This window comes from Sapajus apella, unplaced genomic scaffold (genome assembly GCF_009761245.1).
Source record: "Sapajus apella isolate SASKATOON/1434 unplaced genomic scaffold, GSC_monkey_1.0 scaffold48, whole genome shotgun sequence".
Lineage (NCBI taxonomy): Eukaryota > Metazoa > Chordata > Mammalia > Primates > Cebidae > Sapajus > Sapajus apella.
The window spans coordinates 536,891-554,073 of NW_022436988.1; the positions used below are offsets into that span (position 1 = coordinate 536,891).

At 50.3% G+C, this 17,183-nt stretch overlaps 1 protein-coding gene across 1 annotated transcript; it reads left to right on the plus strand.

Moving 5' to 3' along the window:
• The first annotated feature begins 700 nt into the window (after positions 1 to 700).
• On the plus strand, positions 701 to 16,108 carry WDR45B (WD repeat domain 45B). The gene is made up of 8 exons (XM_032241200.1): positions 701 to 832; positions 4,898 to 4,985; positions 5,730 to 5,824; positions 9,353 to 9,543; positions 11,615 to 11,700; positions 13,392 to 13,493; positions 14,198 to 14,319; positions 14,793 to 16,108. The coding sequence occupies exons 1-8, from the start codon at positions 763 to 765 to the stop codon at positions 14,897 to 14,899; spliced, it is 861 nt and encodes a 286-aa protein (XP_032097091.1). The 5' UTR covers positions 701 to 762; the 3' UTR covers positions 14,900 to 16,108.
• Positions 16,109 to 17,183: the final 1,075 nt, after the last annotated feature.

Below are 17,183 nucleotides of genomic sequence, written 5' to 3' on the forward strand. Positions count from 1 at the left end.
GGGTGTTGTATGTGTATGTTCAGCCTTCATGAAACAGTGGACATGATGACAGTAAACAGAGAAGCTGGAAATCTAGCACTCACTGTTTTTTTCTTAGTCAGTCACTGTTCTCATTTCTGATGATAGTTAGATATAAATTGCTGATTTTTTTTTTTTTTTTTTTTTTGAGATGGAGACTCGCTCTGTAGCCCAGACTGGAGTGCAGTGGCGTGATCTCGGCTCACTGCAACCTCTGCCTTCCAGGTCCCGGTTCAGCAATTCTCCTGCCTCAGCCTCCCAAGTAGCTGGGATTATAGGTACAAGCCACCATGCCCAGCTAATTTTTGTATTTTTTAGTAGAGACGGAGTTTTACCATGTTGACCAGTCTGGTCTTGAACTCCTGACCTCGTGATCTGCCCACCTCAGCCTCCCAAAGTGCTGGGATTACAGGTGTGAGCCACTGCGCCTGGCCATAAATGGCTGATTAAAAATGAGTCCTGTAGTCCCAGCTGCTTGGGAGGCCGAGGCAGGAGGATCATGCGAGCCCAGGAGTCCAAGGCTGCAGTGAGCTGTGATTGTGCCTGTGAACAACTGCTGCACTCCAGCCTGGGCAACACAGTGAGACCTTACCTCTTACAAAAAAGAAAGAAAATTGCTGAGTGTTGGTTGTCTTGACTTTCTCTTTTCTTTTCTATTGTAAAATATACATATTAACTTGTAACATTTGTCTTTTTAAAACTATCATTTCAGAATTTCTAGAAGGAGGAGTTGGCCATGTCGAAATGTTATTTCGCTGCAACTATTTAGCTTTAGTTGGTGGTGGGAAAAAGCCGAAATACCCTCCCAACAAAGGTACTGTAACTGTTCATTTAAGAATCGTGCCTCATGTATCCTAGTCTTTTCTTGAATGTGTTTATGTTTGTGGCTTTGTGTGATTTTCCCTGGTGGTTCTCTGAAGCATCAAGGACTGGTCACTGGGCAGGAGGCCAGCCGAAAGGCCGCCAGGTCTCTATTCCCAGGAGGAGCATGTGGAGAGCATCCCTCACTCCCATTGTTCAGTCAGCTGTTCATTGACTGAACACGTGCTTTCAGTCAGGGCTAGTAAACAGAAACCAGGGAGCCTGCTGCACCTTAGGTTGACACCATAGATGTCATGAATTCATTTTAAAGCAAGGTAGAAGGATTTCTTTATTTTTTTACTGAGACCCGTTGACTTAAAGGAACATAAGTTTCATAGCCACATAGAACAAAAAGCCAGTTTTGTCTCTGGGTTTCGGGATATTTTTGTCGGGGTGGGGCTGTGTGCATGTGTGTGTGCAGATGACGCGGCGTAAGAGTCTGGTCCTTGTAAAGCAGAGGGAGGAGTAGACGGTTTTCCAGAGAGCCGTGTGCCTTGTGCCAGCTTAACCTCGCTGTTGCTAGAGGGAAGAGGGCGTGAGGCGAAAGATCCAGGAATGGAGGGCAGAGCCTGGGGAAGAGGTGGGAGGTCGGCTGGGGCGGGAGGCGGAGGCGGATCTGGGGGAGGCTCAACGCCAGGAAGGAGATGCTGCCAGATCTGTGTTTTGGGAAAGTTCTAGAGGCAGTGCAGGAGGTGAGTGAAGAGACAATCAGAGGACGGGGCAGGCGTGGGAGGCCCCTGTTTATGGGGAGAGGCGGGAGAAGTGGAGCGAGCGTCCTCGTCCGAGCCCAGTGCCACGCGGCAGGAGGAGGACTGAGAAAAGCCGTTTGGTTCTGGTGACATTGAAGGCCACCGGTGGTCTCAGAGGACAGCTGAGTGGGAGCCTAGTGGTGGGTGGATGGGTGGGCTGGGAGCAGATGTGGGGAGGGAAGGAGACAGTTCAGAATCAAGACCAGGATATGGGGCTGGGGGTGCTGCATGCCAAGTGGGAAGTGTGCAGGTGAGCGAGGATCTGGGCGAGACCGTGTACTTGGGGATAGAATAGCCTAGGCCAGGTTGTATGGGAAGGCAGAATTCTAGATGACTCGTGACAGGCTCTCAGGCCCAGGGCACAGTTCTCAGCAGAGCCCTGTGAACTGCATGAACATGAATGTGAGGAAGAGACGCCACACTCACGTGAGGGCCGGCCCTGCCTGACAACATTGACTTTTGTTTTGGAATTAGGAGCAGAGAAATGAAATGGAAAGAGATGATTGGCAGGAAAAACAGTGGAAGACAGAGCTTTAGATCTTTTCCTTTGAGCAGTTCTGTAGTCTCACGGGCCCAAGGTTTGTCTGTGCCAGGTTTAAAGCAGAGTTGTCAGTGGCTGCCAGCACAGCCCAGAGGGGGAGAGGCTTGTGGCTTGTGAATCCTCTGGAGGAGCCCGCCCAGAACGAACAGTGGAGGTTTCAGAGAGAGAGGGGCAGGCGTTGAAGAAGATTGACTTTGCCCTGGCTAATTGGGGATGGGCAGAAGTCCTTCTGGTGAATTGGTCTGTGTCTTGTCATGGAGAACGTGATCAACCATTCAGGAAGAAAGGAAGCTTACAGGTGGAAGTTAGGAGGCCTACAGGGCTGCCTCTCTTTTCTACATCTGGCACTGCTGAGGCACCCCAGGTACTAACAAGGGAGCCATTTGTATAAGATAATCTCAGGTCTCATTCTCATTATAAAGTTTCTGAGAGGTGAAAAAGGCTTAGAAGTTTTACAGACTTAGAATAAAACAGTATTCAGCAGTTTCTGAGTAAGTGAACTTTTTGTACCATATAAGGTACTTTTTTTAAACTAGTAAGCTTTATTTTTTTAAGTTTTTTTGAGGCAGGGTCTCACTGTATTGCCCAGGCTGGAATGCAGTTGCACAATCCTGGCTCACTGCGGCTTTGACCTCCCAGGCTCGGGTGATCTTCTGCCTCAGCCTCCCAAGTAGCTGGGACTACAAGAACGCCCACCACACCCGGCTGATTTTTGTATTGGTAGTAGGGAAGCATTTCAGCATGGCGTCCACGCTGGTCTCAGACTCGAGCTCCAGTGATCTGCCTCTGCCTCCCAAAGTGCTGGGATTACAGGTGCGAGCCACCACGCCTGGCAGTGTTATTTGTGTGCTTTTTTGAGACAGGGTCTCCTGTTGCCCAGATTGGAGTGCAGTGTGGGGTGATCATAGCTCACTGCAGACTCAAACTCCTGGACTCAACCTGAGTAGCTGTGACTAATTTTTGTTGTTGTTGTTGAGGTGGAGTTTTGCTCTTCTTGCCCATGCTGGAGTGCAGTGGCGCAGTTTCGGCTCACAGCAACCTCTACCTTCCAGGTTCTAGTGATTCTCCTGCCTCAGCCTCCTGAGTAGCTGGGATTATAGGTACCTACCACCATGCCCAGCTAAGTTTTGTATTTTTAGTAGAGACGGGGTTTCACCATGTTGTCCAGGCTGGTCTCAAACTCTTGACCTCATGATCTTCCCACCTTGGCCTCCCAAAGTGCTGGGATTACAGGTGTGAGCCACCGCGCCCAGCTGTGACTAATTTTTAATAACCTCCCCCCTCCCAACACACTGGGTCTCACTGTGTTGCCCAGGCTGGTCTTGAACTCTTGGCCTCAAGCAGTCTCACACCTCAGCTTCCCAAAGCGCTGGGATTACAGGCGTGAGCCACTGCACCCGTCCCTCCTGTGGTTCTTCAAAAGCACAGTGCTGATTGGCATTCTCATCCTTAAAGCTTATCTGTAAATTAGCCCTTAGAACACAAACTGCTAATTCATCCTAACAGAATGTTGCAATGTTAGCAGGCAAACAAGACAAGAAATTTTGAACTTAAAATAGAGCAGGGGCTGGGTGCAGTGGCTCATGCCTGCAATCCTAGCACTTTGGGAAGTTGAGGCGGGTGGATCACTTCAGCCCAGAAGTTCGAGACCAGCCTGGGCAACATGGCAAAACCCCATCTCTACCAAAATTACAAAAATTAGCTGGGCCCGGTAGTGTATGCCTATAGTCCCAGCCATTTGGGAAGCTGACCTGGGAGAATCTCTTGAGCCTGGGAGGTCGAGGCTGCAGTGAGCCAAAATTGCGCCACTGCAGACTCAGCCTGAGCAAGAGAATGGGACCCTATCTCAAAGAAAGAGCAAGAACAACTCAGGAGGTTGAGTGGAGTGAAGACCTTGCTGGTCCTGGTTTGTGTCCCTCTGATTTCACTTTAAAACTGAAGCCTCTTGGTCAGGCACGGTGGCTCATGCTTGTAATCCCAGCACTTTGGGAGGCTGAGGCAGGCGGACCACGAGGTCAGGAGTTCGATACCAGACCGGCCAACATGGTAAAACCCCATCTCTACTAAAAGTACAAAAATTAGCTGGGCATGGTGGTGCATGCTTGTAGTCCCAGCTGCTTGGGAGGCTGAGGCAGGAGAATCACTTGAACCCAGGAGGCAGAGGTTGCAGTGATGCAGTGAGCTGAGATCGTGCCACTGCACTCCATCATGGGTGACAGAGTGAGACCCTGTCAAAAAAAAAAAAAAACCACCACCAAAACTGAAGCCTCTCTTCTGATGCAGGTTTATCTTGAGCACTTTAACATCAGTACCTGTGGTCAGGCTTGCCCATGGGCTCGGTCGGGTGGGACCAAGGAAGGGCAGGGAGAGAGGAAAGTAACCAGGCAAGGCTTGCCAGAGAGATGAATGCATTTAGCCGGCCTGTGTATGTGAGGCCAGTGGATGCCTGAGACCAGGAATGGGCAGAGGGAGCAAGTAGGTAGCCAGATACCAAGAAGGAGAGACCCTGTGGGTGGGGATGGGGCCTGAGGGCGAATCTCTGGCACAGCTCACCGTTTGAGTTGTACCCCACGGCCTCCCAGGTGCGAGTGTGTGTCTGAGGCCTGGGGGTGGGGGCAGCCGTGCCCAGTGGGAAGAGAAACCATCTTCTGCCTCAAGCTGGCATCTCTGCATGCCAGCACCATGGCCTGTTTCTGACTGCATTCATCCATTCTTTCTGATATTTCAGTAATGATCTGGGATGACTTGAAGAAGAAGACTGTTATTGAAATAGAATTTTCTACAGAAGTCAAGGCAGTCAAACTGCGGCGAGATAGGTGGGTTTGGTGTCAGTAATTTTTTAAAGTAGAATTTCACTCTCTAAAGATGGCTGAATTACTTTTCTATTTTTGGCAGAAAAATGTTTAGGAAATGACGTATTAAAATGTTGGCTCTGGTCTGGGTGCAGTGGCTCACGCCTGTAATCCCAGCACTATGGGAGGCTGAGGCGGGCGGATCATGAGGTCAGGAGTTCGAGACCAGCCTGACCAATATAGGGAAACCCTGTCTCTACTAAAAATACAAAATTAGCCGGGCATGGTTGTGCACGCCTGTAGTCCCAGCTACTTGGGAGGCTGAGGAGAATTGCTTGAACCCGGGAGGTGGAGGTTGCAGTGAGCTGAGATCGCACCACTGCACTCCAGCCTGGGTGACAGAGCGAGATTCCATCTCAAAAAAAAAAAAAAATGCCTCTAGGATCTTCTGCTTTGAGACCTTTCTTATTTTTCCAGACACAGTAGCATAAAAATATCACTTCTGCCACGTTTTGCTCAGTTGCGAACCTAGATGGAATGTTTGATGATGTCTGTGTGAACCCAGCGAGGTCCCTTAGGCTGACCTCCCTCCATGTGCACTCACCTCCAAGCGTGCTGTGACTTGCCCCCAGGGGTTTTTCCTCAGGAATGATCCTTTTCTACATGGTATTTCCGTGTTTCTCAGTTTCAGTATGATAAGAGCAGGAGCTTGAAATGTCTGGATCTGACTTTTGAGGAAGAGAACTCTGATCATGTTTTTCTTTCCAGAATTGTGGTGGTTTTGGACTCCATGATTAAGGTGTTCACATTTACACACAATCCCCATCAGTTGCACGTGTTTGAAACCTGCTATAACCCCAAAGGTGAGAACTTGAGCAGACGGGTGGCCGTGGGAAATGGGTCCGTGTGGAGATGCGGCCTGTCCCGGGCGTTTCCTTCTCCGAGTGGGTCTCTGAGCAGCGGGCTTGGCGAGAGCAGTCCTAAGCACAGGGGGCCTCCAGGGGGATGGGTTTTCAGGGCCCGCAGCTCACCATCCTAAAGCCACCTTCTGACCAGAGTCACAGAGTGGGGGCTCTCAATCGGGGGAAATTCTGTCACCTGTTCCCTCCCACCCCCTGATTTTGGCCACTAAGGACCTCCACAGTGAACCAGGAACCTATGTTTTTACCACGTTAGGAGCCGCTGAGTTCTAGACTCAAGAATTTCCTTCCCTTGTCTTCTGAATTGGAGGATTGTTTGTGTCTGACTTTTTCATTGATTGTACTATCTTTGTATCTTTTTAAATTTAGGGGTTTTGCCCTGGATTTGTTGGGGTATAATTTACATAAAACTCACTCATTTTAAGAATACCATTTGTGGCTGGGAGTGGTGGCTCACGCCTGTAATCCCAGCACTTTGGGAAGCCAAGGTGGATAGATCTTGAGGTCAGGAGTTTGAGACCAGTCTGGTTAACATAGTGAAGCTCCATCTCTACTAAAAATGCAAAAAATTAGATGAACATGGTAGCAGGTACCAATCCCAGCTACTCGGGAGGCTGAGGCAGGAGAATCACTTGAACCTGGGAGGTGGAGGTTGCAGTGAGCCGAGATCACGCCATTGTACTCCAGCCTGGACGACGAAGCAAGAATCTGTCTCCAAAAAAAAAAAAAAAAAAAAAGACAAAAAAAAAAAACAGAGGTCAGTTGCGGTGGCTCACACCTGTAATCCCAGCACTTTGCACTTTGGGCGGATCACAAGGTGGGGAGATTGAGACCACCCTCATTAACATGCTGAAACCCCGTCTCTACTACAAATACAAAAAATTAGCCTGTCGTGCTGGTTACTCAGGAGGCTGAGGCAGGAGAATCGCTTGAACCCAGGAGGCAGAGGTTGCAGTGAGCTGAGATCGCACCACTGCACTCCAGCCTGGGCGACAGAGTGGGACTCCATCTCAAAAAAAGAAAAAAACCAGTCTCATATCCTGGGAAATGTTCTTGAGATAGTCCCCTCCCCGCTCGGCTCTCAAGGTTTGTTTCTTCGTGTGTGAGTGTGTGTGTGTGTGTGTGTGTGTGTGTGTGTGTGTGTGTTGGCTATTATGAATAAGAAGTGCCATGCATGTTCCCATACTGGCCTTTGGATGGTTTTCATTTCCCTTGCGTTGATCCTGAGGGATTCAGCTGCCGGCTCATGCTGTGGTTGTGCCTACCTGTGAAATGCTGCCATTTGTTTTCCAGAGTGGCTGTGTCCTCTTGCGTCTCATCCATGGTTTATGAGTGTTCCGGCACTGTCACTCTTTCTAGCTGTGGCCGCCCGTGCATGTGTGATGATGTCTCACTGGTAACAGTATCTCCTTGTGGTTTTAGTTTGCGTTTCTCTGAGGACTGGTGGTGGCAGTGCCTTTCCTTGTGGTTCTTGCCTTTTGAGATCTTTTGGTAAATGCCCCAAGTGTTACCCAGTTTTTAGCTGGTGGTTTATCTTATCCTGGGATGTAAGAATTCTCTTTTTTTGGAGATGGAGTCTCCCTCTGTCGCCCAGACTGGAGTGCAGTGACGCATCTGGCGTGTGCTGTGTCCTGCGCTGCATGAGGGTTCAAAGACTTAAGAGGGAACGGTGGGGGATAAAGAAAGGCACAGACACAGACGTGGGGAAAGCCGGGCCCGGCGGTCTGCGAGGTGAGTCAGTCTCTTGACCTCGACCAGTCTCAGTGAACTTGACATGTTCACAAAGCACGTAGCAGAGGGAGGTGCAGTTACTTAGGGCAGCCTGTGGCTATTATTCTCATACCTCAGTTAACACACTTTAGCTAAAAACTATCTTGCAGCAAGGTCAGTGAAAGCTGGTTCTCTCTCTCTAAGCCCATCTCTCTTCTACGCCGAGACATACACATCCTCCTGTTATGGTTTCACTTTTCTGGAGTTCACCCAAAGGTCACAGCGGCCTTGCTGCCGATCCCCCCAGGGGGGTGGGGGGCTACTCCAACTCCCTACAACTGCAGCCTCTTGGGTTCAAGCGATTCTCCTGCCTCAGCCTCCTGAGTAGCTGGGATTACAGGTGCCCGCCACCATGTCCAGCTAATTTTTGTATTTTTAGTAGAGATGGGGTTTCATTATGTTGGCCAGGCTGGTCTCAAACTCCTGACCTCAGGTGATTCGACTGCCTTGGCCTCACAAAGTGCTGGGATTACAGGGATGAGCCACTGCACCTGGCCGCAGGAATCTTTATTTATTGTAGATTTAGCCCTTTACTTGGCACACTTTTGCAAATATTGGTTAAAAGATGTCTTTGATGTTTTCTTCTACACATTTAGTAGCTTTACACCTAAAACTAAGTCTTCGATCCATTTCAAGTAAATTTTATATTCAGTGTGAGGTACAAGCCTGGGTCGTTTTCTTTGTGGACATCTAACTTTGGTACCTTTGTTTAGATTAAATAAATGTAAGTTTTTTTCTGGACTCTTTGTTCCCTTGATCTGTGTTTCTGTCCTTATGCCAATACCATTCTGCCTTGATGAGAGGTTTAAAGTAAATCTGAAATTAGGTAATATAAGTCTTCCAATCTCATTCTTACTAAAAAAAAAAAAAAAAAATGTGAGCTATTCTAGTGCCTTTTTTTTTCCCCTTATAACTCTTAATATCAGCTGTCTTTCTCCAGGAATCTTGCTGAGATGTTAGCCGTGATCACACTGACTCTGTAGATGAGTTAGATATTTATAGGCGCCAGGCTGGAGTGCGGTGGCGGGATCTCGGCTCACTACAACCTCCTCCTCCCGGGTTTAGGCAATTCTCCTGCCTCAGCCTCCCGAGTAGCTGGGACCACAGGGGAGCAACACCATGCCCAGCTAATTTTTGTATTTTTTTTTTTTTTTGAGACGGAGTTTCGCTCTTGTTACCCAGGCTGGAGTGCAATGGCGCGATCTCGGCTCACCGCAACCTCCGCCTCCTGGGTTCAGGCAATTCTCCTGCCTCAGCCTCCTGAGTAGCTGGGATTACAGGCACGTGCCACCATGCCCAGCTGATTTTTTATATTTTTAGTAGAGACGGGGTTTCACCATGTTGACCAGGATGGTCTCGATCTCTTGACCTCGTGATCCACCCGCCTCTGCCTCCCAAAGTGCTGGGATTACAGGCTTGAGCCACCGCGCCCGGCCAATTTTTGTATTTTTAATAGAGATGGGGTTGATTTCTTGACCTTGTGATCCGCCCACCTCGGCCTCCCAAATTGCTGGGATTACAGGCGTGAGCCACCATGCCTGGCTGAAAAGTCTTCAAATTGACTTTGTGGTTCTGATGTAAATGAAAACCCACGTTTAATTCTTACTGCTATTTTTTCCGGGGAACTTGGGGGCAGAAAGTGGATTTTGGCTGTGAGAAATCAAAGGCAGTTCCTGATAAGTGTCCTCTGTCTCCATGCAGGCCTCTGTGTCCTCTGTCCCAATAGTAACAACTCCCTTCTGGCCTTCCCGGGCACGCACACGGGCCATGTGCAGCTTGTGGACCTGGCCAGCACGGAGAAGCCACCCGTGGACATTCCCGCACATGAGGGTGTCCTGAGCTGCATCGCACTCAACCTGCAGGGAACAAGAATTGCAACTGCATCTGAGAAAGTAAGTGTGCTCCTCACCTTGTTGGTGTCTTGCCTCCTGGCCATTCCCTGTATCAAGACCCAAAGGTGGTGGGCCCACCCGAGCCTGGAGCTCCTCAGGGGTCCGTGGACCTGGCTGGTCATGTCACAGAGGGGTCGAGGTCTTCACAAGTTGTCTCGTGCCAAGGGACTGGTTTTATTTCCAGTTGTTCACAAACAAACGTCTTGTAAAATATGATAAATTATTTGAAAAACCAAAACACAAGACGTCTGTAATCCCAGCACTAAGGCAGGCAGATCACTTGAGGTCAGGAATTCAAGAACAGCCTGGCCAACATGGTGAAATCCTGTCTCTACTAAAAATACAAAAAATTAGGTCAGCGTGGTGGTGGTTTTCACCTTTAATCCCAGCTACTCGGAAGGCTGAGGCAGCAGAATCACTTGAACCCAGGAGGTGGAGGTTGCAATGAGCTGAGATTGTGCCGCTGCACTCCGGCCCGGGTGACGGAGCGAGACTCCGTCTCAAAAACAAAAGAAAAAAAATACATACACGCCCGAGTTTCTTATCATTAGAATAATCAGATGCGAAAGCTTGATCGTGTTGGAACAGACAGCTGCAGACCCTTTTCACCTGCCTAGGGTTAGGTCTTCAATGAATTGCCACCAGATTGTAACTGAAAATATGGAAATATTGGACACATTATCTTAATTTGCCAGATAAGGACAGCTGTTAGTTTTAAAAAAATAATTTTAAATCTGGGGTTTTTAATACTTCCTTTTGCCCGAATTCAGATTTTTACAAAGAAAATTGGTGTCTTTGACTATAGTTTTCATGGAAGACTGCAAGCCCACTGTTACTTTGTAGGAAATGATCAACTGTGAAGTAAGGTGGGACCACAAGGCGGTGGCGGTGCACATTTGTGGGCATGTTCTGCTGACACTTGGGGTGGGGGCCTGCTCCAGCCCTTTCACCCGGTGCCAACGCCAGGGCCACTTCTCCACATGTGGGGACAAGCGGCTTGGGGTGCATGTCCTGCTCACTCCTGGGACTTAGCTGAGAACAGGGTTAATTATTTTTTAGGTAATATTTTTTACAATGCTATTGTATTAGCAACAAAATATATATAATTTTGTATGGATTATAAATACGATTACTCCATATTTTTGTACATTTTTTTCTTACCCTTTTTGCCTTTGTGTTCTCCTTCTCCACCTCCCTGCAACTTTTTCTTCTTTAGTAGAATCCCCATTAGGAGCACGGATCATGGTGTGCTTCTCCGCTTCCTGCCTTCTTTGCTCAGCAGTGCCCTCCGGGATAACTGGGGGGATGGGATTACCCGGAGCCTCGCAGTATCTGTGACCTGTCCCACGCTGTCGGCGGTCACCCCATGAGGCTGCTCCCGCCTTGTCCCCACAAGCTGGGCTCCCTGCTGCACCCCCAGGAGTAGGGCTGCTGGGTTGAAGGACGTGGAGATTTTTTGTCAGATGTTGTCAAAGAGTGTTCCACCAAAGATGCAACAGTGTTCGTTTTCCCAGCTGTCAGAATCAGCTGGAGAGTCCTCCACCTTTTGGAGGAAATGTTGAAAACACCCCCATGAGGTCTTGGACACCTCTCTCGGGAAAGCCAGTGTAGTTGACACAAATGGTTTAAGTCCTTTATTTTCTTTTGCCTTACCTTTTTGACGGCAGGATTCCTGTGCTGCTTTTCCTAGCTATCTGAGGGAGTTAGGGTTCGGAGGATGCTTCTCTTGACGAGGGCCATGTGCGGCGGGAGCAGGGAGCCTGGGTGTTCCTCCTGGGTGTCAGCCAGGGATGCCAGCGTCCAGAATCGGTCCATGCTGCCTGGCCAGGAGCTTGTCTCCTGAAGCCTCTCTTGACCTGTGCCCAGTGCTGTGGGAGCAGGAGCTGCCGGCCAGCTCGTTCTCAGGGGCTCGCCGTGTACTGGCGGTTGGAGGAGAAAGTTAGTCTTAGATGATGTGGGTGAGTTTGAGAAAGGCTTGTGTGGGCTAATGGGTTTGTGAATGTAAATCATTTCAAAACTAACAAAAAAGTTTCAAATCTTTGATAATGAAACACTTCACTGTTTTTCAAAGGGGACCCTTATAAGAATATTTGATACTTCATCAGGGCATTTAATCCAGGAACTGCGAAGAGGATCTCAAGCAGCCAATATATACTGGTAAGGGCACCCCCACCTTCACCTGGTGAAGAGCTTTGGGCAGACAGCACGGAACTGGGCCTTTGGGACTTGGGAGAGCGGGTAGGAGCAGCCACCCTCTACCCCGTAAGACCAGAGGAGGAAGGCTGTCGGGCTGCTCAGGGGCTGGGTTCCAGCTTTTTATTTTTATTTTTATTTATTTATTTTTTTTTTAGATGGAGTTTCACTCTTGTTACCCAGGCTGGAATGCAATGGCGCGGTCTCGGCTCACCGCAACCTCCGCCTCCTGGGTTCAGGCAATTCTCCTGCCTCAGCCTCCTGAGCAGCTGGGATTACAGGCACGCGCCACCATGCCCAGCTAATTTTTTGCATTTTTAGTAGAGATGGGGTTTCACCATGTTGACCAGGATGGTCTCGATCTCTTGACCTCGTGATCCTCCCGCCTAGGCCTCCCACAGTGCTGGGATTACAGGCTTGAGCCACCGTGCCCGGCCGTGTTCCAGCTTTTTAAATTGTGACTAATTTTAAGTTTTTATCATGGGAAATTACACAAAAGTAGAATATTATAATTAACCCTGCTTCCGTGTTTATCAGTATCAGTATTTGCTGGTTTCTGCTGGGTTTTTTTTTGTTTTGAGGTTTTTGTTTTGTTTTTTGTTTGTTTGTTTGTTTTTTGAGTCAAGGTCTTGCTCTGCCGCCCAGGCTGGAGCACAGTGGTGTTATCACGGCTCACTACAGCCTCGACCTCCTGAGTAGCTGGAGCCGCACTTGTGCACCACCTCGCCTGGCTAATTGTCGTGTTTTTGTAGAGAGGGGTGTCATGTTGCCCTGGCCGGCAGGCTCAGGTTCATCACCTCGCCTGGCTAATTGTCGTGTTTTTGTAGAGAGGGGTCTCACGCCGCCCTGGCTGGCAGGCTCGGGTTCATCCCTGTTTATTTTTCGTCTTTCTGGTGTTTTTGCCAGTTTCACCTCTTCACCAGCACTCTGGCTTGTGTTGAAGGAAGTGCTGGAGACTCTATTGGTTCGTCTGGTTCCAGCCTGTTGCAGTCTGAGAGGCCACACTGCCACCCCACGGTGGTGTCCCTACAGCCTCTGGGGGGTCTAGTGCCGAAGCCCTGCTTGGGCAGGGTCTCATGCCCTGTGGCCATGGCCGGGAGGCCTGGTATCGCTCCCTTCCCTAGTATTGAGTAGAATTTAGGTCTTTGGGATGAAAATGTAATTCATTTGTAAATACAGTGGCTTTACCAGTGAGGTCCTGGGCCTTGTGGCATGCAGAGCACACCCTTGTCTGCTCCCAGAACAGACAGCACATGGCCAGTGCCTGCCCCAGCCCAGGTGACCTCCACAGGGGCAGCCTGTACCTCCTGGGGCCAGGATCGTTGGAGAGAATGTGTTTCTCACCCGAGTCTGGTGAGAGCAGCCCTGAGCAGCATGTTGGGGGTGGTCTGCAGGATGCCCCTTCCTTCTCCCAGGCACACAGCTCGTCAGCTGCATTTGTGGGGCCCGTGGCTCACTGGATCGTGCTTTGTGGCTTTGACCTGTGGTGCCGTGGGGATAGGTGTTGGCTTGTTGAAGAAGGGGCAGTATTCAAGGTTGCCACCTCTGGTGTGGGAACCTTGAGGACTTCCCGGGTGCTGACAAGTGCTGTGGGTCGAGCCTCTGGACTCCCCCACATCCACTCGAGGCCTGAGCTGTGCTGGTTTTCTCTGTAGCATTAACTTCAATCAGGATGCGTCCCTCATCTGCGTATCCAGCGACCACGGCACAGTGCACATTTTTGCAGCTGAAGATCCAAAAAGGAATAAACAGTCCAGGTAGGTATTGGGACGCCTGCTGGGGGGAAAAGCCCAAGGATGAAAGGAGTCCCCGTTGTTTCAGTGTGGACAGGACAGACTTCCCTGTGCCATCAGGGCAGTGTGGACAGACCCCCCAGGTCAGCAGGGCGGTGTGGATAGACCTCACATGCTATCAGTGTTGAAGTCTTTTTCATGTAATTTGATATTTATTGAGGTTCAAAAATCAGTGCAGGCCACAGTGGCTCACACCTGTGATCCTAGCACTTTGGGTGGCCAAGGTGGGAGGATCACCTGAGGTCAGGACTTTGATACCAGCCTGGCCAGCATGATGAAGCCCTGTTTCTATTAAAAATACAAAAAATAAACTGAGCATGGTGGCGGGCGCCTGTAGTCCCAGCTACTCAGGAGACGGAGGCAGGAGAATCGCTTGAACCCAGGAGGCGGGGGTTGCAGTGAGCCGAGATCGCACTGCTGCACTCCAGCCTGGGTGACAGAGCAAGACTCCGTCTCAAAAAAAAAAAAAAGATTAAAAGCAAAAACACAATTTAAAAATAAAATCTTACAACAGGTTTTGTTATGCATAGCAAAAAAAAGTCATTAAAGCTAAAACTATATTAAAGAGGATTTTAATATTTTCAGTGGCATTCTCAGTTCAAGCAGGTGACTTTCTGTAAACTTTTTGTGGATGCAGTCACCCTTTCTTTGCTTCTTTGTCTTCACAGTTTGGCCTCAGCGAGTTTCCTTCCAAAATACTTCAGTTCCAAATGGAGTTTCTCCAAGTTTCAGGTTCCCTCGGGCTCTCCGTGCATTTGTGCCTTTGGAACAGAGCCAAACGCCGTCATTGGTGAGTGGTCCTTCCTGGAGAGAACATCCCCGCCCACTCCACCTGGGATCCATCCACTGAGCTTCTGACCCAGCTTCCCACAGACGTCCCACCACCACGCTGTGGCACCCATGACCACCCAGGTGCCCTTACTTCTCCTCGGGGCTCAGTGTGTCCTGCTTACGGTCTACACGGCCATTTGGGATGTCATTAGCCCCCCTCCCTCCAGTTTCCCCAGGAAGTCACTGGGACAGGGCTTCTAATGTTTGTACAGACGACCAAAGAATGTTTGTTATCCCGTAGCCAGCACTAGGAGACAGTCAGGGCTCCCGGCTGCATGTGCCGCGTGCTCTCAGCGCAGAGCTGGGGCCTTTGGGGCTTTGAGAGCAGCTGCTTGGCTCTGAGAGGCGCTTTGCAGTTCAGCTCCATGGGACTCTTTGCTTTTAACTTTGGGGAAAGAAACACACGGGTAAAGCTGTCTCCTTCTGTCCCAGCGATCTGCGCGGACGGCAGCTACTACAAATTCCTGTTCAACCCCAAGGGGGAGTGCATCCGAGACGTCTACGCGCAGTTTCTAGAAATGACCGATGACAAGCTGTGACTCCTGGCCGGGAGCGCCACAGCACCCACCGCCTGTCACCTTCAGGCTCTCGGGGCTGGTGCCAGCGCCCCAGGGGCCTCCTGGGCCACGGGCTGGAGGGGCTGCCCAGGGACTTGGTCTTGAAGCCATACGTGGTTGTCTGCTTTCCTGAGGACTCCCATTTCCAGTATTAAAGAGAGAATCGTCGTCAAGGCACCGTAGGTACTCAGTGGCTGCTCCCATGAGTTCAGCTGTGACGTTCGCTTCAGCAGCTCCACCACATCCTCACCTGACGGGGGCTCCACACAGACCTGGGGACTGGGCCGAGGGAGGACAAGTTCAAGTGTGTTTTTGCAACAGATTCCATCATTCTGAGTCTGCTGTGGGGAGTGAACAAGTGTGTAAATGTAAGTTCTTACATTGTCAGCAGATTTAAATAGAACACCAGCAGCTTGCCTTAGAAAAGGAGAATTCCTTCTCCCGTCGGACATGAAAAATGACCTGTAGAGAGAACACGGTGTGAATGTTTCCCTCGTGCGAGCCCAGCCCGTGGTCTTCTCCCTGCCGCAGCGTGGTCATCTGTGGCTGTGTGTGGCGTCCCCGTCTCTGTTGGCGCCATTAGAACGAGGCAAACACCAGGCCCACCCTAGACGCCGAGCAGTCAGTCCTGGGGCGCGTGTGGGATGGGGACTCCGCAGGGGGGTGTCCTGGTTACATTCTGGGTGAAATGTTTCCCAGTTACGTGTAGGGAACGGTGACGCACAGACTTTGAACGTTCGTTACGGGGAAAGCATCCTTGAACTTCGGGGTCGTCTGGTCTCTCAGCCCCACCATCTCCCCTCCCCTCATTTATGAGAATAGCCACACACTAACATTTTGGGAAGGAAAGGCACAGAGCTTCTTTTTAACATCTGGTAACTAAAACAGGTTATGGGCTCTACATTGTCCGCTACTTGGGGTATATATTTACTTTTCTTAAATTCCCTTTAAAGAAACTTTATTTTATGGTTTTGATTTCAGATTGCAAACATATAAAACCTGCACAGCAGCAAGTTCTCGGTTTGCCGGTTGCTTTATTGTTACTGTCATGTAATCAACTAACTTTGTATGTGGATTTTGATGTAAAGTATGCATGTTACTTTTATGTGTATTTAATCATGAAGTTTAATTTTGCACACTTATTTGTAATGTTTCTTTTAAATAAAAGTGACTAATTTTGTTGTACTCTGGCCCTGTCATGGGAAGTGGAGTCGTATGTATGATGCAGCCACATAGTCGTCCTGTTTTGAGAATCTGGTTGGACCACAGGCTTCAGAACAGCCTGTGGAAGGACGAGGTGGAAGCCAGGGCCACTGCGGGCCGAGCCGAGGGCTTCCCTTGCTGTGTCAGGGATGGCGCTTCTGGAGGAGGGAAGGAGGACGTGTGTCTGCAGCAGAGTGGAGAGTGACTGCTGGCAGCACCATATCCCTGCGTGTGACGTGGCCGCTGCTGTGTGCCGGGGTCCCTGCGTGTGACGTGGCCGCTGCTGTGTGCCGGGGTCTCTGCTGAGCCGGGGTCACCTTTGACTTCTCTGTGTGGGGGAGGAGGAGGTCCCGCACAGTTGTGTGATTACCGGTTTGTAACGTGGGTTTCCTCGGTGCACATGAGCGTTCTCAGAACTGATGCGCGCCGTGGGGGCGGGGCAGTCACAGGTTCTTCTGTCACAGGCCCCTTCTTTAGGAATGCGGTGAGGGCCTGCAAGGACGTGCCTCCCGTGAGGCCCTGGCACCACGGCCCCTCCCCAGGTGTGTGCTTTGTAAAGTCACCACAGAGTGGGAAGGACTCGGTGTCTCAGCGCTGGGGACTGTGGGAGCAGCAGGCTGCTTTCCAAATGGAGCTCATGGGAAGCGTGGTGCATGGGAAACAAGGCCAGGCTGCTGCCTCCCCCACGAACCTCCCGTGCCCAGGACACGGGGGTGGAGGGGCTGCAGAAGCCCCTGCCGGGTGGCTTGTTTCTCCAGCCACTGCCTCAGACGGTGCCTGCTCAGCAGCTTTCCCGTCTGATGATACAGGTGCATGGGCGTGGATGATTCCGGCTGCGTGTCTGGTCTGCCTGCCCTCCCCCACGGCCCTGGGACGTCGTCTGCTTGTGGAACCCACACCCACCCTGGGTTTGACGGTGACGCCTGTGTGAACCCCGGGCCCCTCCCCGCGACCGCCACTGTAGTCGGGTGCTGTGTTTTCTTCCTGCAACCGTTTCACGTGACTCGGCCCTCATCTCTTGTCTGTTGTGTCAGGCAATTGGTTGGTTACATGTCTGAAACTT